This window comes from Carassius gibelio, chromosome B23, assembly GCF_023724105.1.
Source record: "Carassius gibelio isolate Cgi1373 ecotype wild population from Czech Republic chromosome B23, carGib1.2-hapl.c, whole genome shotgun sequence".
In the NCBI taxonomy this organism is placed as follows: Eukaryota; Metazoa; Chordata; class Actinopteri; order Cypriniformes; family Cyprinidae; genus Carassius; species Carassius gibelio.
The window spans coordinates 26170172-26193278 of NC_068418.1; the positions used below are offsets into that span (position 1 = coordinate 26170172).

General features: G+C 39.9%; 1 protein-coding gene across 2 annotated transcripts in view; it reads right to left on the reverse strand.

Moving 5' to 3' along the window:
• The window catches only part of LOC128011957 (broad substrate specificity ATP-binding cassette transporter ABCG2-like), an 80711-nt gene extending 58451 nt beyond the window's left edge, over positions 1–22260 (reverse strand). For both annotated transcript variants that reach the window (XM_052594784.1, XM_052594785.1), the window contains exons 1-11: positions 22185–22260; positions 21846–22066; positions 20677–20736; positions 18315–18429; positions 16293–16445; positions 15911–16068; positions 11406–11557; positions 11223–11324; positions 10299–10549; positions 8936–9018; positions 8700–8789 (exon numbers count right to left, since the gene is read on the reverse strand). In XM_052594784.1, the coding sequence (XP_052450744.1) occupies positions 8700–8789; positions 8936–9018; positions 10299–10549; positions 11223–11324; positions 11406–11557; positions 15911–16068; positions 16293–16445; positions 18315–18429; positions 20677–20736; positions 21846–22045 (1364 nt within the window). In that variant the 5' untranslated portion in view covers positions 22046–22066; positions 22185–22260. The remainder of the gene's footprint in view (positions 1–8699; positions 8790–8935; positions 9019–10298; positions 10550–11222; positions 11325–11405; positions 11558–15910; positions 16069–16292; positions 16446–18314; positions 18430–20676; positions 20737–21845; positions 22067–22184) is intronic.
• Positions 22261–23107: the final 847 nt, after the last annotated feature.

Consider the following 23107-nt stretch of genomic DNA (forward strand, 5'->3'; position numbering starts at 1 on the left):
ATCTATGGGAAGGCATGGCTGTCTTCCGAACATTAGCTGATAAGGAGAAAACCCAGTGGTGTCATTTTTCGTACAATTATAGGCATGTACCAGAGGCTGCACAAAATCACGCCATTTTATCTTGTCTTCTTCTTGAAGAGTTCCGAGCATTTGGAGAAGAGTTCGGTTAAACCGCTCCACGGGATTTCCACGTGGGTGGTAAGGAGTGGTCCTAGTCTTCTTTATACCCAGCAAAAGACAAAGGTCTTTGATCACAGCAGATTCAAAATCTCTGCCCTGATCGCTGTGCAGGCGTTCTGGTATCCCATAATGAATAAAGAAGTTACCCCAAAGTGCTTTAGCAACTGTTCTTGCTTTTTGATCAGCGGTTGGAATTGCTACAGCATACTTGGTAAAGTGATCAGTGATGACTAAAATGTTCTTGGTACCTTTACCATCTGGCTCAAGAGAAAGGTAGTCCATGCAGACTAGTTCTAAAGGTCGGCTGGTCTCGATGTTAACAAGGGGAGATGTTTTTTCTGCTTTTGCCTTCCTTCTGATACACCTCTCACAGATACTGACCTTGGTTTCGACATCCAATGACATCCTCGGCCAATAGAAACGTGTACGAACTAAATCCAAAGTCCGCTCCACTCCCATATGACCTACTGAGTCATGCAAAGCTTCTAAGACAACTGCCTTATACTTCTGTGGTAGAACTAACTGATAGAAGGGCTCTCCTCTATTCATTCGCTTCCTGTAAAGGACTCCATCAAGAACTACAAGTTGGTGCATCAGTCGAAGCATAAGTTGGACTTCTCTGGTTTCTTCCTGTCTGACACGGTAAGAAAGACGTTTCCCAGTGTTCAAGAGGTGAGTCACTCTGCTTATGACAGGATCATTTGCTTGCTCTACAGCCCAATCATGTTGCGACATCCTAGGAAGGGTGCTGGAACCAGGAAGAAATTCAGCTTGGGAGAATTCAACTGGGATGGCGTTGGCATCAACGGCAAGACATTCCAGAGCAACAGGCAAATTGGCATCTCTGTCTTCCACAGTGCTTCTGTAGAGTTGATGCTTTTGACAAACGGCTCCCACTGCTTCCTTAGGAAAAGAAACTCTATTTTCCTCATTCAGAAACCGGGAAATGAACTGACTAATGCGGTCATCCTCAACCTGGGAACTGTTATCAGTGTCTACTTGATCATGTGGACGCCTGGAGAGACCATCAGCATCTTGATTTTTCCTTCCAGCCCTGTATTGGATGCTGAAATTGAAAGTAGACAGGGCTGCAAGCCACCGGTGTCCTGCAGCGTCAAGCTTGGCAGATGTTAATATATATGTGAGGGGGTTATTATCAGTCATGATCGTGAACTCAGCCCCATACAGATAGTCATAAAACTTATTCGTCACTGCCCACTTCAAGGCTAAAAATTCCAACTTGTGGGTGGGATAGCGTTTTTCACAGTTTGACAACCCTCTGCTGGCAAATGAAATCACCCTCATGTGACCATCTTGTTCCTGGTACAAGGCAGCACCAAGACCATGGAGACTAGCATCTGTATGCAAGATGTACGGCAGTTTTGGATTCGCAAATCCCAACACCGGGGCTGTGGTCAACTTCTGAATTAGTGCCCGGAATGCGGTGTCACACTCAGGCGTCCATCTATCACCAAAAGGTTTCTTGAAATCAGAATTGGAGACAGGCTTAGAACCCTTTGCATTCCTTCGAGGTGGACAATAGCCGACTGTTAGTGCATTTAATGGTTTGGCAATTTTGGAGTAGTCCCTTACAAACCTCCTATAATACCCAGTGAAACCCAAAAAGGACTTCAGCTCACTGATATTTGTCGGCTTTGGCCAGGTGGTGAGTGCAGAGATTTTCTCAGGGTCTGTTTCTACACCTTTCTCCGATACAATATGTCCCAGATAATTCACAGATTTCATGAAAAAGTGGCATTTGCTTGGAGATAGTTTTAGACCAAACTCTTTCAGCTGGTTCAGGACTTTCATGAGGCGCTCTTCGTGTTCCTCCAGGCTTTTTGAGAAAACTATGAGATCGTCGAGGAAGACAAGTACTTCTTTGAGATGCAAGGTGCCCATGCACTTTTCCATGACTCGCTGAAATGTACTAGGGGCATTAGTCACTCCCTGCGGCATCCTATTAAATTCCCAGAATCCCATAGGTGTTACAAATGCCGTTTTATACTTATCTTCCTCTTCAACCTCCACCTGATAGTAACCTGACTTAAGATCCATGACAGAAAACCATTTGGATCCTGTCAATGCAGAGAACGTTTCCTCAATGTTAGGCAGTGCATAGGCATCTTTGATCGTCTGATTGTTTAGTTTTCTGTAGTCTATGCACAGGCGGATAGCACCGTTCTTCTTCTTTACGATGACTATTGGCGAAGCGAAGGGGCTTTCCGACTCACAAATTATGTTTGCATCTTTAAGCTCCTGGAGATGAAGCCTGACAGCTTCATAATCTGAGGGATGGATGGGTCTCACTCTCTGTTTAAAAGGAGTTGGATCTGAAAGCCGAATTCTGTGCTTGACAGCTGAAGTGTGCCCATAATCAAGGTCACCCATTGCAAATACTTCAGGAATGGAGTTGAGCTTTCTTGTAATTCTAGTTTTCCACTCTTCAGAGAGAGATGAGTCTGTGAAGTCAAACGTCATCTTATTTTCAGGATTTGTAGAACATACTGCATTGCAGCCGACTTTAGTAGTGGAAGACACAACACTCGGCTTCTCCTCTTTAATTGAGGTGTTCCTTAATGAGGACAGAGCTGATGGAGCATAGAGTTCAGCTAAACAACAGTTAGCTGGAAGTGTGATTTCGTGTTTCGTTTCATTCTGCAGGATAATGGGTACTTTAAATGAGGTCCGTCTGGGACTGGTCAGGACGTAGCTGCACAAAAGCAGACCACTGGTGAGGTTGGAGTGAGTGGATGGCTCTACTACAATTGGAGCATCAGCAACCGTTGACACATTCCTAGCATACCCATCCAGGACCATCTTTTGACCCGCTGGAATGGTGATGCATTTCTGACCCTGTAGTTTGACTTGGCCCACTTTACCATCACTTTGTCCCAGGATGTATCTGCACAACAAAATTTTCAAAAGGGGTGCATGTTGGAATTTGTCCTTGGGAGCAGCATAACTGTTGTCGTTTGCAACACAAGATTTAAACAATGTGTCAAGGGTGTTGGTACCAACCAGTACTGGGACTTCAGCATTGAATTTATAGTCAGGTATGACAAGTGCAAGGATGGAAACAGTTTCAGCTTTTCCAGCAATTTTCTCTGGAAAATGTATGCTAACTTCAGTATAGCCCAAGTATGGTACATTCTGCCCCCCAGCTCCTTCAATTTCAATAAGATCATCAAGAGAGAGGATTGGAGAGGATGACAGATGTGTGTCATAAAAGGACTTGGACACAGTGGTTACCTGTGACCCTGAATCAAGAAGAGAGTTGCAAACCTGTCCTTCAATGATGATTTCAGCTGTGCATTTAGGACCAATTATGCTAGAGATTAACTCACTTTCATGAGAAAGAAGACATGAGTGAGCTTGACACTTTGCTTCCTTTTGGTTCAGTTCATTGGGACATTCTTTGCTGCAATGGGCCCCAGTATGTCCCGTTACTGAAACTCCGTCCAGTTTAACGGTACTCCATTTTTCACTTTCCATTCATCTTGTTTCACTTTGAGCTCTTTGTACTTTTGGTCCACAAGCGCTTTGTTGATGGAACCTTCACATGTCCGAGCTATGTGGCCATCTTCACCACATCTAAAACAAAACCAGGGTTTTGGTGGTTTAGCAGTCACTTGCTGAGCTTGCATCTCCACTTTAGGTGTCACCGTGCTTGGGTATTCTGTCAATTTGGACTCATGTTTCTTCTTTTTTTCAGATTTGGAGGATCTAAGCTGCATCTGGAGATCAGCCACCTGTTTTCTCAAAGCCTCTGTTTCTGATATGTAGGTCTGCAACACACTTGAGTCACTGTAAGGAGACATGTCAACAACAGATTGTTTATGAATCGCAGCTTTGTGCTTTGAACTGCCTAAGTGTCGTTGCATTCTGTCCAGTTTTGCTGCACGTCTGTCTTCCTCAGTCCTAAGCAGCAACAAGAGCTCTGCAAAGTCAGGTGGTGTCTTGGCTTTGGCTTCCAGCTGAAGGGTAAGTATTAACGAGTGATCCCAGCAACCACGCTGAAATTGTTTCAGCAACTGACGATCTGCAGATGACTGCTTTACACCATTTCTCCTCACCGCAGTACTGAGCAGTGTTTGCAATCTTTGCAAGTAATCGGATGCTTTCTCACCAGGATCTTGGTTGGTGTTCAGGAAACGGGCAAAGATTTCATCACCATCTTCAACTAAGCCGTATGCAGAGTCTAGAAGCTTCACGTAGTCTCTAGGAGGAGCTGTAGAACCAAGCTGTTTAACTACATCAGAAGCTGGTGGCAAGAGGCTTTCTAAGATTTTCCTTCGCTGGATATCTATTGGGAGAGAATCCTGCAACAGAAGGTCAACATGAAGACACCAAGTATCAAAGTCAGCTTCACCTGGGGGCTTAGGTACTTTTCCTGAGAAGGAACGCAGCCATTTGGAGTGGGTCTGCGCAGAAAAAGCATCATTTTTGATGACATGCTCAACTACTATGCGCTGGATCTCGGGAGGGTTTAGATCGTCATTGGTAAGTGTGTTAAAGGCAGGCCTTGGTGTTTTTTTCCTCACAGCAGGACCAGGCTTGCTGTCTGAACTAAGGGCACTTGACTTTGATTTTGGCTTCTTCAGTGGTTGTCTTTTTATATATCTCTTTGGGATATAGTCACTGTTGTCAGAAGAGACCTCTTCGGAAACAGTTTTATCAGTGTCATCACTTGACTCCATGGATAAACTTTGCGCTTGGGCAGGGGGCTGTGATGAGGGCTGTGCTAGCACTTTGATGTTATCTGCATACCATGCAACTGCTGGGTTTCGCACACTCTTAATTTCTAGGGGGAAATTAGGCTCAAGACGTGTGACTGGAGTGTGTGAATCAAACTCCACTATAATGACGGCCTGTCCCGTCTGCTCAGTAGAGGAGGCTACTCTCACTACTTTCACAATGACCCCATAATTCTCAAAAGTCGCAATAATGTCATCATCTGTGTCATTATCAGTAATGCCTAACACACATAATGAATGTCGTGCTTTCACATTGTAACACTTCTCAATATCAGACATACTCATTGCGCTAAATCACACAAAAAAAGAAATTACTTCAGATAATAAAGCTTGGAATTTCACTACTGTCTCAATGTACTTGTAACCGGCTATTTAGAAAAATCCTCCTGGCTGGCTCGCCACAAAAAGGGATGTAACAGGGGAAACAGAATAAGAGTCTAGTGTATTTACCCAAGAAAGGTTAAATAAGGCCTAGGTTCGACTCTAGGAGGATTTAAATGAAAAAAGTTTGAGACAAATGTAAATTTAAACAATTAACAGCCGGCAATTTTATTGCAGAGACTAAAAAACTTTGAGTGAACAATTCTTCACAATGTGCATGAAATCACAATTTTTCTGGTTTCCACTCAAGAATGTGAAGTCAAGGAATAAAATAAAATAAAACCAAACAACAAGTCTCAATAGTCCTTCTGGATCCCTTGTGTGTATGTGTGTGTAAAAGTTTCAAATGTCCATTGTGTATAAAGGCCTCTTTGTGTTTTCTACCCGGGTAGTGTGTATGTGCTTAGCTCGCAGTTCGGATCCGTGTTGAATCAAGATGATTCTTTTGAATCGTAGATCAGGGTCTGGCTCGCCGTTCAAAAGGTGAATCCTCAAACAGAGACCGCATACAAAAAAAACCAATCTGCACAAAACAATGCAGTCACATTAAACATTTCTAAATGTCAACAATTTCTACACCGACATTCACTATCAGCTGCACAAAATGTCTGCGAGTACAAATGTTAATCTAACATGTGAACACAAAAGTGCACATAAGCATGCTTAAACACATAAAAGTGCTTAAATATACAAAATATCCTGTTGTACAACACCTTTTTTTCCATTTGGTGCATTTACATACTTATAGATGCAATCATTTAACCAAAACAGTTAAACTAACGTTGTACACAAATTAACTCTATGCCAATTTGACCTTTTAAACATACAAAAATAATTCCTAAAACGTCATATATAACTCTGATTGGTTTTAAGGACATATAAAGTGAAAGATGAATGTCAATTTGAATGTCAAAGTAATGCATACATAAGCAAAACTCACCAGAGTTCTCGTAAAAGACAAACCAGTAATCAAAAGCATTGACTGGTGTTTTTTTTTCCTCAGTTACAGGATGAATTAGCAACCTAAACGATTAATAACATCCTTTATAAAAGAATATACACATAAAAACGAAGAAACATATTGAAATTAAATCGTTTGTGCAATCTCATGCTAACCTCGTGCGTGCATGTTCAGCTGGCTTCTTCGTCTGAATTCAATATACATCGACTCTCAACATACCGCGGAGTTAACCACCCTCTAGTGGTTCATCAAAGTACTGCACCAAAGATACCAGTTTCTTTTTCTTTTCTTTTTTTTTTTAGCACACAAAACAAAAATAGTTATAAATAATTTTACTGTAGGACTAAAAATAATAAGAAAATATGAATGTACAATTCAAAGGGGTTACATCTGCACAAGGACAAACAAAAAATTCTTGAGAATTGGGCTGAACATTTTAACACCCTTCTTAACCAATACAATCCGACTGACCCCACTGTCCTGCAGCGCCTTCCAAAGCTCCCACCTGTGCATGAGCTAGATGACCCTCCCAGATTTTTAGAAGTCCTGGCAGCAGTATGAAGTCTCAAGGACAATGAGTCTGCTGGTCCTGATGGAATCCCTGCAGAGGCTCTACAGAAAGGCAGGTATCTGCTCACCAAAAATCTCCACCAACTTATCCAGATAATATGGGCACAAAATGCTGTTCCACAAGGCTGGAAAGACTCTCACATTGTTACTAACCACAAGAAAAATGGCAAGTCAATCTGTGGAAACAGTCGTGGGATATCCCTGCTCTCTGTGGCAGGGAAAGTATTAACAAAGGTCATGCTGTTTCATCTTACTAAGCACATCACAGAGAGAATCCTTCTTGAGTCACAGTGCGGCTTCAGAAAGGATCGGTCCACCTCCGTCATGATCTTTGTTCTATGCCAATTGCAGGAGAAGGTAAGATCTGTAAGATCTGTGGTAAGATCTGTTCATTGCCTTCATCGACCTGGCAAAGGCTTCTGACACCATTGACCGCCAAGTCCTTTGGGTCATTCTGGTGAAGTTTGGCGAGCCTCCAAGGTTTCTGGAAATCCTACAACAGTGCCTGCATGATGGCATGCAGGCTCGTGTGATTGTGGGTACAACAATCTCAATTCCCCTCCTTTCCTGTGCTGGTAGGAGTGAAACAGGGATGTGTACTGGCTCCAGTGATCTTCAGTCTCTTCCTGTCAGCAGTCACCCTCCTCTCCTGCAATTCCCTTAGCCCGACGATGGTGTCTGCCTACAGTTTCGTCTGGACGGGAACATCTTTAACCTTCGCCGCCTGCAAGCCATCACCAAGACCTTCACCACCACAATTCATGGACTGCAATAGGCTGATGACTGTGCCCTCCTAGCCCATAGCCTTACTGCACTGCAGCACACACTGGATGTTGTATGCCCAGTCTACCAAGCTTGTGGCCTACGAGTAAACATCAAAAAGACTGAGATCATTGCACAGACCAAAGCCCCCATCCTTACACCTCCTGAATTCTACATCCATGGTACACCAGTAAAGGTCGTTCAGCACTTTTGTTACCTTGGAAGTATCCTAACACCCACCTGTCTTATAGACAACGAGGTCCAGGCATGCATAAATCTTGCCTCCTCTGCTTTTGGTAGACTTCTATCTCAAGTCTTTGCTAATAAAGATCTCCGTACCTTCACAAAAGTAGCCGTCTACCAGGCAGTCTGTGTTTCCACCCTGTTGTTTAGTGCGGAAGCTTGGACTCCCTACCGCAGGCATATTCGATGTCTTGAGGGTTTTCACATCAGATGCCTCCAGCTCATAATAGGTGTCACATGGAAAGACAAAATCCCCCATGCGGACATCCTACAGCGTACTAACTCCAGCAGCATGGAGGCAACCATTGCTAGGCGGCAACTGCGATGGGTTGGACACGTTATCCGCATGCCCTTCCACCGCTTACCCCGACAGGTCCTCTATGGGCAGATATACGCAGCCAACAGGAGACCTGGGGGTCAGAAGCTTCGCTACAAGGACCACCTCAAGACGACCCTAAAATGCTGCAGCATCAACCCTGGAGTCCTAGAAACAACTGCTGCCGACCGCCAGGCATGGAGCTCTGCATGTGGTCTGGGGGTCCAACTGATTGAATTACAGCGTACCCAACACAGAACTGTGCTACGTCAGCGCAGACACAACTACACCCATCCTCAGATTCTGCAGATTCAGATTCAGATTCTTCGGATTGGGCTTTATAGCCACCTTCAATGCCACCGCCGACAGCAGCGGCTGCCTCAACACTCCAACAATGCATCCTAGAAGTGACGTCATCTTCTAAATCGATGGACTGCATAAGAAGAAGAAGAAGTGTGTGTGTGTGTGTGTGTGTGTGTGTGTGTGTGTGTGTGTGTCTATGTGTGTGTGTGTGTGTGTATTTACTCACACAAACAGTTTCCTCTCTGTGATAAACAGTTCAGCTGAGGACATAGAAGTGAAGCACTGATTTGAGGTGATGAAGAAGAGTGCACCCATCCTGAAACACACACGCATACTACTGTTAATGGACAGCCATAGGGAGTTTTACAAAATATATTACTCGTGCAAAAAGTTATTATTCAGTGAAAACACTGCAGCTAAAGAGATGCAGCTTCTGTTGAATGATGATGAATATTTTCATACCTGTTCTGAATGCCACTCATATTATCCTTCACTCCAAAAAATATGGCTCCAACAACCAGAGCCATGAAAATCATCACTCCGATCTAGAGGGGGAAAAAACACTCAGATTAATATATAAATAGCATCTTAAATGTAAAACGTAATCTTTATTTTAACACTTTAATATATAAATCTATACATTCTTTAAACATACTCATACACACGCACGCGCACACACACACACACACATACATACATACATACATTAAATAATTTCAATATTTTTACAGTTTTACTCAATAACCCCAACAAAATCATCTCAAATATATTAAACTAATTGAACAGTTCAGCTGATTATGTGATAATTGACATAAATGTTCTCTGCATAATCCAAGTAATCTAACAAGACCTTATAAGCTATTTCTTGAAATTTCATTATTAATGGTTAATGGCTTCATATTAATAGTTAATAGTCCTAGGAGGCGATGTTGTCAAATTGATGTGGTTTGGCTATGGTTCTTATAACACACACCAAGTTTGGTTTGAATACTTTAAAGGCCTGCAGCTATACCGCCTCTTGTCTGTTTTGGTGTGCTCTCGTACACGTTATTGGAGAACCATTTGTTTAATAAACTTTAATTCCATAACTTTTTGCCAGCAATTTTGATGTCCATTTCACTCTACGTGGGCCACGGAATCAGATTTAAAAAATGCTCACAAAATTTACGGTTCAAAAGATATTAACATAAACTGAGTGCAGATTTAAACTGTTCTTCGAGGGGTTGAGTTATACACTCAAAACTAGCTATGGTTAATTTTGCGACTGTGTGCCAAATTTCATAACTTTCCCTCAAGCCGTTCTATGGGCTGCCATAAGTTGCTTCCAAAAACCTAGGTAGCTGACTTGCTGCCTCGCTGCCTTATGAGGCAATGACTTTGCAGGCAGCATTTTTGCATGATGAAACTAAACTTTTTTTTAACTTAACTATCATGAAAAGGAATACACAGGATTGTGGGATATCAAAGGCAGCAAAGGATACATTTATGCTGCCTTCAAAATTTGATCAGAACAAGGTACCTCCAGAGACAGGAGGTGAAGCAGAATTTGTATTTTTACGTGCCTTGATGCCTTCCTCCTAAGGTGGCATTTTAGAGCTTTCGGATACAGCCATAGACTTCCAGAGCAGAAGAAACAGAAGAAGAAGAGGAGGAGAAGGAGGAGCACCAACGATTATACCTTTGGCGCTTGGTCATAATAATAGTATCTCAGTGATTCTAAAATAACAGTACTGTTATGTTTAATTGAATTATTTAAATACTATCAAAAAAACTATTATTTCAGCTCAAAGGATTGTGAATGCTTGATGTAGACGGTGGTGCTGACCTGGACTAATGAGGTCTGTGGGTTCAACATGAGGTCCTTGAAGGTTCTTTTGAGAACCCAGTTGAACTGGTGGCAGAAGGATGTGCTGTAGGTGATGGTTCTGGATTTGGGTCGTTTGCTGTAGTCCCGTCCCTGAACAATTTGCTCCATCTCGCTTTTGGTCTGTTTGTAGCTGGCGCTGTTCTTGTATTCATCCACCAAACGGTCCTCGATGCCCTTCAGAGATGATCTCAGCTGCTCCTCGTCCAGTTCTGACACACAGACACATTTATAATCAGTCACATAGATACACTAGTCTCAGTCACTGATGGTCCTATTATTTAAAAATAAATAAATAGATGAATAAATGAATACAAATAAAACATTTGTATTAAACCTGAAATAAATTCTAATTATTGCCTGAAAAAAAACTATAATAGATTCCCATTATGGCTGAATAAAATTAATTCTGAATTATTCAAGTTGAAATAAATTATAAATATTAATTTCAGTCTGTGATAAACTTAAATGACAAAAACTTTTAAACATTATTTTTAAATCTGAAAATCAATAACTCAATTAAAAGTATTAATGGAAGAAACTTAAACAAAAAATACTAATATTGTCTTTGCATCTAACTGAAATAAGTTGAAGTACTACAAATAGTAAAACTAAAATAAAGCCAAATACACATAATTGCATAAAAATAAAAACACATCAGTTCTTGACTTAAATAAGCTGCAAAATGGCCTTTATATAAGCCCTCTCTCCCGGGTCCTCACTGCCACACCTCGTTCTCACTCCGAGCGTGGGAGACAGACACACTAACAAGGAGGCTAAATGACATCACGGCTTCTCTTGAGATCAGGGAAGTGAGGTTTTACCTTCAGAGCACTTACTCACTGGCCTCTGTTACATTATACTACGGAAAGGAAATTGTTGTACCCTCATCGTCGTATAACCTGTTGAGAGCGACGGCGGTGGATTCTCCATTGATGACATCCAGGAAGAAATCAGCAGGATTGTTATGAGGTTCACAGATGTATCCTGACATGCACACACACACATATACACATCAGTATCAGGATCTGAGTGTCTGTTCATATGTGTATGTGTGTGTTTGCATACCGATATGGCTGAAGTAGTCCAGGGCATCTTGAGCCGGGCCGTGATACACCAGTCTTCCTCCCAATAGCAGTGTGAGGCTGTCGAACAGCCGGTAGATGGAGTACCGCGGCTGATGGATGGACAGGATGATGGTGCGACCGCTGTTCGCCATTCTGAACAAACCACAATGTCAGTGTCATATTTCACCCCAAAAAACCAAACAAGTTTTTTTTTTTATTATTATTACTATTAAAACATATGCATATTTATAAATAAAATTAGTATAAAGTTATTAGTTATTATTACATTTAAAAATAAAATGTATAAACCGAAGGAGGGAACAGAGACATTATGTAAACAATGACATTAGGGGTCTTACTTGAGAGTCCAATCACATCAGAGTAGTAAAAAAACAGGCCAATAAATATTGGTGAGTTGATTTTGCATGCGTAGTGACGCCACTGTACATACAAATATATAAAACAGCAGTGTTTATCCACTCATTTAGGTTTGCACTGAGGAGCCAAGACTGTGTCCCAGCCATTTAGCTGCATAGTTCAAGGTTGTGGCGAGAGGGATGTAACATCTCTGTTACCTCCTTTAGGGAACCTTTTCAGTCAGTCAGGTTTCATGGGACACAGCAATGCCAAGAATAGGTCTCCCTACTCCAAGGACAGCGCTTGCAAGTTCACCACCTTGTCCCAAATGGGAGCAGTGGGAACTTTGGACACGTATCCAGGCCGGGGACTCAGGACAATGTGAGATTAAATCAAAATTCAAGGCAGGTTTTGCTGGCCAAAAATGCCTACAAGTTCCCCACCCTCTTGATGGAAGTGAGTGTGGTCTGGAGCGCTGTCTTCACAGACAATATCATAGACCGTACCAGAGACTGCTCTCATTAGAGTTACAAATGATCTGCTCTTATCATCTGATCGTGGGTGTATCTCTCTATTAGTTTTATTGGATCACAATTAACCACAGCAGAAGACCACAGCATTCTTTTGCATAGACTTCACTGGAAGTGCGTTAGCATGGTTTAAATCGTACTTATATGACCGCCATCAGTTCGTAGCAGTGAATGAAGATGTATCATATCGATCACAAGTGCAGTATGGAGTACCTCAAGGCTCAGTACTAGGGCCGCTACTCTTCACGCTTTATATGTTACCCTTGGGAGATATCATCAGGAAACATGGTGTGAGCTGTCACTGTTATGCTGATGATACTCAGCTCTATATTTCTTCATGGCCCGGTGAAACACACCAATTTGAAAAACTAATGGAATGCATAGTCGATATAAAAAAACTGGATGACGAGTAATTTCTTACTGCTAAATTCAGAAAAAACAGAGGTGTTAATTATAGGTCCTAAAAACTCTGCTTGTAATAACCTAGAACACTGTCTAAGACTTGATGGTTGCTCTGTCAATTCTTCGTCATCGGTTAGGAACCTAGGTGTGCTACTTGATCGCAATCTTTCCTTAGAAAGCCACGTTTCTAGCATTTGTAAAACTGCATTTTTCCATCTCAAAAATACATCTAAATTGCGGCCTATGCTCTCAATGTCAAATGCAGAAATGTTAATCCATGCATTTATGACTTCAAGGTTAGATTATTGTAATGCTTTATTGGGTGGTTGTTCTGCACGCTTAGTAAACAAACTACAGCTAGTCCAAAATGCAGCAGCAAGAGTTCTTACAAGAACCAGGAGGTATGACCATATTAGCCCGGTCCTGTCCACACTGCACTGGCTCCCTATCAAACATCGTATAGATTTTAAAATATTGCTTATTACTTATAAAGCCCTGAATGGTTTAGCACCTCAGTATTTGAATGAGCTCCTTTTACATTTTACTCCTCTACGTCTGCTACGTTCTCAAAACTCAGGCAATTTGATAATACCTAGAATATCAAAATCAACTGCGGGCGGCAGATCCTTTTCCTATTTGGCGCCTAAACTCTGGAATAACCTACCTAACATTGTTCGGGAGGAAGACACACTCTTGCAGTTTAAATCTAGATTAAAGACCCATCTCTTTAACCTGGCATACACATAACATACTAATATGCTTTTAATATCCAAATCCGTTAAAGGATTTTTAGGCTGCATTAATTAAGTACACCGGAATCAGAAACACTTCACATAACACCGTATGTACTTCCTACATCATTAGAAGAATGGCATCTACGCTAATATTTGTCTGTTTCTCTCTTGTTCCGAGGTCACCGTAGCCACCAGATCCAGTCTGTGTCCAGATCAGAGGGTTCCTTGCCGCCATCGCCTCTGGCTTGCTTAGTTGGGGTCACTTCACCTACAGCGATATCATTGACTTGATTGCAAATGAATGCACAGACACTATTTAAACTGAACAGAGATGACATCACTGAATTCAATGATGAACTGCCTTTAACTGTCATTTTGCATTATTGACACACTGTTTTCCAAATGAATGTTGTTCAGTTGCTTTGAAGCAATGTATTTTGTTTAAAGCGCTATATAAATAAAGGTGACTTTGACAACATATTAAACTTGACTGACTCTAGTGGCTCAAGGGAGCTCTCTGCAGTCCAGAAAGGACCGCTGAGAGATCCCATGAAGGGACAAGTTGTTGTCTACCTCCTTTCGTCTCTAAAGAACCTAATGATCAGGTTGTGTTTCCCATGGACCTGTCATCTATCCCATTGATGTGCTACAATAGCAGCATCATACACTTTCAAGGTTGAAATGACCATCTCCGCTTCAGACTCTCTTACAGAAAATAAATCACAACAATGATTGTGAATCTCTGGGGATAACACCACCAAAGTGAACAGATTCCACTTCAGGACATAAGGTAGAGGGGGCACTGGCCTAAGAGATATTGGCATTCACTGCTTGTGACAAGCCAATTTGCTATCCGTATCCCATCTAGGAGCCACACGTGGAGGTTCCAAAGACCTGGATGTGGGTATAAAATTGTGCCCTGCCCCTGAAAAGAAGGTCCTTCGTCAGGGGCATTCTTCAGGGAAGGACAGTCACAAGGATCATCTGAAAACTATGTCCAGGTAGGCCAATAAGACAAAATCATCAAGACCTGCTCCTTCTCAACCCTGATCTTTTACAGGTTCTGTGCAGAGAGGCTTACTGGTGTAAAATGCATATTTATGTAAGCCCCAGACCAGCTGTGTGCCAGCATATCCATGCCCATGGTCCACTCAGTCAGGGAGTAAAAGAGCGGGCAGTGGGAGGACTCATAGGAAGTAAAACATGTCCATCTGGGAATCTATTAAATTGACTTCCAATCAGCTGGTCCATCAGTCTCCTTTTCACCCGGGAGGATGAGCTGTTATTAGAGCATGTCGACTGCATGATTGAGCTGTATGATTGGAACATGAATGGAGAGCAGCGACTTGAGCGCCAGAAGGAGGAGATGGCAGGCAAGTTGTGACATGCAATGGGAGCACAGATCACCTTGACTGTTGATGTATGCAATGGTCACAGCGTGGTACATCAATCTCATACATGTGTTCCAAGCAGATGTAAAAGCCACAGGGGGATGATTTCAATGACAGGGACTGGCCGTCAGCACAGGTAGTCCAATTCCTCCAGGATGGCACATCAATATGTGTCATTGCCAGAAGGTTTGCTGTGTTTCCCAGCACACTCTCAAGAGCATGGAGGAGATTCCTGGAGACAAGCAGTTACTCTAGGAGAGCTGGACAGAGGCTGTAAAAGGTCCTTAACCCACCAGAAGGACCGGTATCTGCTCCTTTGTGCAAAGAGGAACATAATGAGCACTGCCAGCGCCCTACAAAATGACTTCCAACAGGCCACAGGTGTGAATGTCTCTGACCAAACAATCACAAACACACTTCACACTTCAGGGCCCTGTGCTCACTGCCTGTCAACAATGAGCTTGACTGGCATTTGCCATTGAACACCAGAATTGTCAGTCCGTGCTTTTCACAGATGAGAGAAGGTACACTCTGAGCACATGTGGGAGATGTGAAAGAGTCTGGAGAAGCCATGGAGAATGTAATGCTGCCTGTAACATCGTTCAGCTTGACCAGGTTGGTGGTGGGTCAGTGATGGTCTGGGGAGGCATATCCATGGAGGGACGCACGGACCTCTACAGGCTAGACAATGACACCTTGACTGCCATTAGTTATCAGGATGAAATCCTTGGACCCACTGTCAGACCCTACGCAGGTGCAGTGGGGTCTGGGCTCCTCCTGGTGTATGATAATACCCAGGAACATGAGGCAAGAGTACTCAAGCAGTACCAAGAGGATGAAGGAATTGATACCACTGAATTGCCCCAATGCTCGCCTGAGCTAAATCCATTAGAACACCTTTGGGACATCATGTTTCGGTCCATCTTACGATTCCCGGTTGCACCTCAGACTGTCCAGGAGCTCAGTGATGCCTTGGTCCAGATCTGGGAGGAAATACCCCAGGACAACTTCCGTCCTCTCTTGTGTGTGTTTATGAACATGAATATGAACATGTCTTTCATCTGAAATATGACCGGTTTTATATAAACGCACTTCTTGAGCAGCATGAGGACAGAGTTGGCTGTACTGGCGTCCAGGCCGGTGGTCGGCTCGTCCAGGAAAAGCACCGGTGGATCAATGATCAGCTCCATGCCGATGCTTGTCCTCTTCCTCTCTCCACCTGAAACACCACGAATCAGCTGTGTGCCCACCTGTAAAACCAACCAATCAGAACAACTGTGAATTTATTTATTCATTTATTTTGTTTGTATTTTTTATCTAGCTATACATTTGAGGAGAAAAAAATACACTTAAGACATCAGAAACATCTATATGAAAGATAAGACTGTATACTGTACACTTTACTGATTTTTGAGAATGTTAAGTTTGTCCTGGTTGCACATGTAGTGTGATGAAGGCATGTTTGGTTTGTTACCCGTGAATCGGCCACTTTGCTCAATCCCAGCTCCTGAATTAGTTTCTCAATCTTCTCATCTTTTTCTTGCTGACGAATCGACTTCGGGAGCCTTAAAGCTGCTGAGAAACGCAGATTCTCCCGAACGGTCAGTGTCCCCATGACCACGTCATCCTGAAAAAAAAAAATATGCCTTTGAAATAGGAAAGGGTGATATTTAAAGATGAATAGGACACGTACAATAATATGACACATAATTATCCTTCACCATTAGGTTGTTATTCTCACAAAGTGTCCTATTTCAACACTGTGCCAAAAATGGCTAGCATTTTAGTTTCTATAGACATCGTGGTACATCATTATCAGGGGTGTAAAGTAGCTAATAACATTTACCCTTGTTAATGGAACTACTATATTGGTCCAAATACAAGACTGTATTCTTTTCTTAAAATTACATCTGAAAAAAAATGGAGTCATCTTTTATTCAGGCTCTAGACTTTTACATGTCAATAACATACCTGCAACATTAGGTGGTGCCAAGTATGTGTAAAGCATGAAAAATTACTGTGTTATGCTATCATTGTTTCTGAACAACAAATATGCTAAGTTTTTCTGATGTGAGACTTTTATTTTGACATGCGTGAAAGCTGATAAGACTTCTGAGGAGTAAAATGTGTTGTCCTGATTGAGTATCTGCGGTCAGATAAGATGTTGTCAGGTTATACTCTATGTCAGTGTCATTATTCTAACATTATTTTTAAAAACAGAATAAAATTATTTTTAAAAATAGATACATTTTATCATAAGTAATGTAGATTCAAAGTTGGTGCTCAAAATTAATTATGTTGGAGGATGTAGATATTCTTTCTCACAACGGCAAACATAATATGAATTACAGTATGTAGAGTATTTTCTACATTTTAAAAATGTATTTTCTACATTTTACAGTGTTTATCATAAGAGCATAAAATCTGCAGTTCAGGACTCAGTACTCACTAGGGCTGGCAAAATAAATCGATGCTGTTGAAATCTAAGTTCAGAATCAATTCCAGAGAGAACGCATTTGGAAGATCTCCAAATTAATCCATGAATCAATCCTGCATCGATTTATCATTGCAGTCCTAATACTGACTACTCATGAGTCCTTTTAAAATAACTACTTTTTTACTTTCACTCAATTCGTTTTTTGGACAAGTACTTTTACTTTATTTATTTACATTTATTACACAGGTTACAATACTTGAAGCATTTTTCTCAGGCTCCCATGTTTACGTTCGGTTATTTACATTTAATGGCAACGAATAGAACCTGTTCATCGCCATTCAAGTTAAACTACTGAACCTACACATAAGAACCTGATAAAAATGCTTATTTTAGAAGGAATTTTCATACGGCACTTAGAGGCTTCTGCTTCTGAACTTTTCACTTTTACTTGAATGTATTTTTCTTTTTTCAGTACTCTTTCCACTCCTGATCGTTATCATGAATTCTTGTGGTCAATGTAGTGAAAATCTGATATGATGACAGTCCTAGTTTGAAACACAAAGCCTGATTATAATCATGTTTCAAGTGTTTAAACCTTGACCGAGTATTTTCTGAACACAAAGCTTTAGTAAACACAAGGTGTCTCACGACATTCTGGCGTGATTTCAGATAAGATTACACAATTGCTTGAGGAATTCAAAGTCCTAAAGAAAAATCCAGTAGTAGTTTAGGCGAACACACTGTATTAAACTATTTATGCAAAGAAAACAAACTAAACTGCTGAATGGTTTTAGTCCAGCTCTTCTAATCTTAGTTGGCGATCACACAATTTCCTCAGTCATGATATGTATTCTACAGAATAACAAGTTCTGCTTCCTGTTTTAACACTGATTTCAATTTTTAGAGTCAAACATGACGTCTAATGTGTAAGTTAGTGTTTGTGCTCCAGACCTAAATGTTATTTCTCACATCATGTGTCATTGAGGAGAAAGTGCTGCTATTTCACTAACCAAACAGAAGTAAAGAAATGTAGTAACTGAGTGTTTGTGTGTTTTATACCTGCACTACGTATCCAGACAGACATTTGAAGTTTGGAGGCTGTGGAGCTCCGTCTATAAGAACCTCTCCAGAAAGACCAGCAGGATCCTTACGAGCGGCCAGAACGTCCAGAAACCTGCAATTAATACATTGTTCTTACATTAAATTGATCAAAAGTGACAGTAAAGCCATTTATAAAGTTACAAAAGATTTCTAGTTCAAAAAAAAGTTCTTTTAAACTTCCATTCATCAAAGAATCCTGAAAACTAAAACATATCTGTGTTTCCACAAAAATATGAAGCAGAACAACATTTTTCAACACTGATAATAATCAGCAGTGTTTCTTCAAGTGCAGATCATGTGACACTGAAGACACTGGAGTAATGATGCTGAAAAATCAGCTTTGATCACAGATATAAATTACAGTTTAACGTATTTAAAAAGAAAACAGTTTTTTTATTGCAGTAATATTTTATGATATTATGGTTTCACTCATTTTTTATTAAATAAATGTAGCCTTGGTGAGGAGAAGAGACTTATTTAAAAAACAATTTATATATATATATAATGTAACTCTGTTTTGAAAACATTTGAAATATTTTAAGTAAAAATAAAAAAAGAAATAAATTTTGTTCAGAAGACAAGATGAAACATAAGATTGGGATCACAACAACAGGATGAAATTAGATTTTTTGAAGTTGAAATACATGCCTGGAAAACAATAGTCTGGAGGGGCATTTTGTAACAGCTTGTAATCAGTGGCGCCTGCAGGTGTACGGCTGTATGCACTGTGTGTACCAGGAACACTGAGAAACATTTTCCCAGCAAATATATCATCGGTTTTTATCTATTTGTGTCCTGTATTTCTGTCAAATGAACCAGCGATGGCAACCGTTTAGGAATTAATTATTCTTTTAAGTCAGTTCTCTCTTTTCGTTGAATTAAAATACGTTTTGCAAATATTTTTTTACAAGTTCAACTTTGCTTCATTTGTTAATCGCACCCTGTACATTTGGAGATTGCTTTATTTTGTGATAATTAGCAAAAAAAGTGATTGTACTTGGTAATATAGCTATAAATCAATAATTATTGGTTATTGTCGAGCAGCAATTACAAATAACAGATAAGAAATAACAATAATATATATGTAATAATAATAATGAAAAAACATTTTCAGGTGCACAGACTGACCTCTTTTTTAGACCAGCATGCCCATAGGTGCACAAATGGGCACAAATGCATTTGCTATTTAAACAAAGTGGCACAGAACGGGAAAATGAGAACTTTGTCGTGCTGAAACTAGCAAAAACACTTGCGCAGCACCTTGTGATTAAGTGAGTAATCTGCTTGATGAAATTTTAAGTAAATCTCCATCTGTGAGCAATATTTATTGGTTTTTTATGATTTTTGTTCTGAAAACATCTAAAATTGTTAAAAGTTAACTATTAAAAAAATAGCTAAACATAAGTTCAAGAATAAAATATATTGTTTAAATTGTTAATACCTTGAGTTATCATTTTGGAATAAATGTAAAACGTTTAAAAAAACTAACTTGGTTGGATTAATTAATGTATGTACGATACAAGAGATTCATTTAAGGGGTTAAGTGTAGACGGCTTCATTGATTATAACAGGAGGTTTTTTTTTGAGAGGGTTTAAACACACTATATTACAGTCAGTGAAAATGTGATTGTAAATGTTCTTTACCCACTTTCTCTTTAAGTTACTCGCTGTTTTACTCTTAAAAATAAAGGTGTTTCAAAAGGTTCTTCACAGCGATGCCACAGAAGAACCATTTTTGGTTCCAAAAAAAAGCATTCAGTCAAATGTTCTTTAAAGAACAATCTCTTTCTTCCATTTTTTATAATCTGAAGAACCTTATTTAGCAACAAAGAACCATTTGTGAAACAAAAAGGTTCTTCAGATTTTAAAGATTCTTTACAGAACTATTTAGACGAAAAGGTTATTTTATGGCATTGTGCATCACCTTTATTTTTAAGAGTGTTGAATAACCGTCAATATACAAAGTTTTTATTAAACTAATTCTCTCGTGTATGATTTCACATGAGACTCTTCAGACCTTAAAACTCTACATGAGTTATAAGCTTTTAGAGCTTCTGATTGAAGCTGTGTGTGGAAAAAGTATAAATAACAAAAATATGTGTTTTTCTAAGTCTTATTAAGTGCAAACAATAAGTGCAACCATACAGCACTCTCTCAATATTCAAAGTGCAAACAGAGACAAAAGCTAAGAGGTTGTTGCAACTACAATCAGAAATCTCATCACATTTTTATATTGCAAGATTTTATGAGACAAGATTTCATCATTCCTCTACTGGTTAGCCTACATGAAGACACTGATGGACAGACAGACGGCTCTTACGATGATTTCCCGCTCCCGGTGGGTCCTAATATGGCATTCAGTCCTGGCCTCATGATACCACTAAAGAAAATAACATAATTATCATCGCCACATTTTCTCACCACATCATCATATAATCACATAAAACAAGATCAAACCAAACACACATGGGATGCTGACTGGATGAGCCTCAATTAAAACACAGTTTTTTTATTTAAGAAAAGTGTATTTTGTTTAGTTTGACCACAGCGAAAAACAACAACAACTGGAATCTGATTATATATAGCACTCTCATGCTGCATTTACATAACAGACTTATGTAACTTTGTTCCTTTAGGTAACATACCAGATAGTACACGTACATCTGCAAGATGTCTGTTAAAGATTGCTTCATCTGGAACAAATATTGGATAAACATCTTTAAAATGTCAGTTTTACATACATTCTAAATCATAAGCATCTGAAAGGCATTTTCTAGATGTCTGTTTGACATCTGATAAGAAACAACTTGAAAGCCGTATTGCAGATAAGCAAACATTAAAGAATACATCTTGCAGATGTCGAATAGATAGAATTTACATCATATATACCATGGCACATTTTGATTACCATAATCTAAATCATATTTAAATGTTACTGTAAAATACACTACATGGACAAAAGTATTGGCACCCCCCTTCTAATGAACGGGATTGACTACTTTAGTGATTTCCATGAGTCCAAATCTTAATATTTAAGCATATAATGATATTATGTGCTTCTAATTTTATAGCGACAGTTTGGAAAGGACTCGTTTTCGGTCTAACATGACAATGCCTCTGTGTATACGGCAAGATTCAAAAATAATTATTGATTGAGTCAGTGTGGAAGAACTTGATTGGTCTGCAGAAACCTCTGGTGTGACTTTAAATGCAGATCTTGAGCCAAAAATCAACCAAACACCAATGACGTGTATATATCAGTACAGTCATTTTAAACACTTCCAAAACTGTTGCAACAGAGATGGAAATATTTTTTTTTAAATACATGAGTTATGTTTCCATATTTGGATGGAATTCAGCTGTACTTTGTGCTACACTAAGGTGCATTTTAAAAAGTACCATGGTACACACCATGGTATTCATGAAATGCTTTACTGATGAGAAAAAATGGGACAAAAATGTAATATGATCAAACAGCACTAGACTCACTTGAGCTCGATGAGGATGTTCTTCTTCGTGACCTTCCTCTTGCACAGGAAGCCGCTCTTCATCTTCACGCTGTAGTTGATGTTGTGGAAGCTCACGGTCGCTCCTCGTCTGGGCGATGAGAAGGACATTCTGGTGGACACCGGTGTCCTGGACTGATTGTTGTTTAGATCTCCAGTCATCTGAACAGCCGTGTCTGCCATCACAACCCTGACGAACAGAATCTATTAGCGGTCAGACGACATGAACTCAGTAAACCATTACAGCAGGACCCTCTGACACCAAAGGAACCCGATGACTTTTTCAGTCTGTTTACCTGTTCAGCTCCCTATTTACACTCACCTGAAGCAGAGCTAATCCACAGTATGTGTGTGTTATGGAAGGTGCGAGTGTGTGAGCGTTTCGAGAGTGTGTGAGCAGAGAGAACGATTGAGTGTGTGTATTTGCTCCTTGAGAAAAAAAAAACGCACACCTCAAGGCATGTCACATGCTTTACAATGACCAGCAGAGCCGGATTTACCTCTTTTAGTGACGTACAGACAGGGCCAGATTAATGAATTAATTATTAATGTCATGAACATTATAGGCTATTGATAGCCCATTAAATATTGGGTAAATTACAGACATTAAGTCACTTTTATAAAGGTTTACTAATACTATAGTTAACTCTGGATTCATGAATTAGCTTTTCATCAGGGCAACTACAAAGGAGAATTTAACTAACAAACTTTAATTTAATTTAATTTGATTATTAAGAGCATGCAACATAACGGAATAGTAATATTGTTAAATGCATGCATGTATTAAAAAATATCATTTGTTTTTGTCTGTTATTTATTAATAAATTATTTATTTATTCCAATTGCCCTAACCCCAGCAACACTTTTATGGGGACTGTAAAAGAAGACCTCCTAATAATGAAACTATTTAAAGTAAACTCCTTAAGGGAATTTTATGAGCTCAAAGGTTGGCAAAAAAAGAAAAAAATGCCTTCATGCATATAGCCATTTTCTTTTCTTTTTTTCTTTTTTTGTGCCTCCTGCCTTATTAATGTATACCATTACCACTCCAAAACAACATACAAAATGAATCATAATTGTCATATGAAAAAGTGTTTGGTTCTTGTGTACGCAGACTCTATGTTTGCATTCGTATGTAAAATAGCGGGGTGAAACTGATTATATTAAAACATAACTTTGTCTGGAAAACATGGAAATAGTTTGTCATCTTTATCCTATTGTTTGTGATTATATAAATGCCTTTTG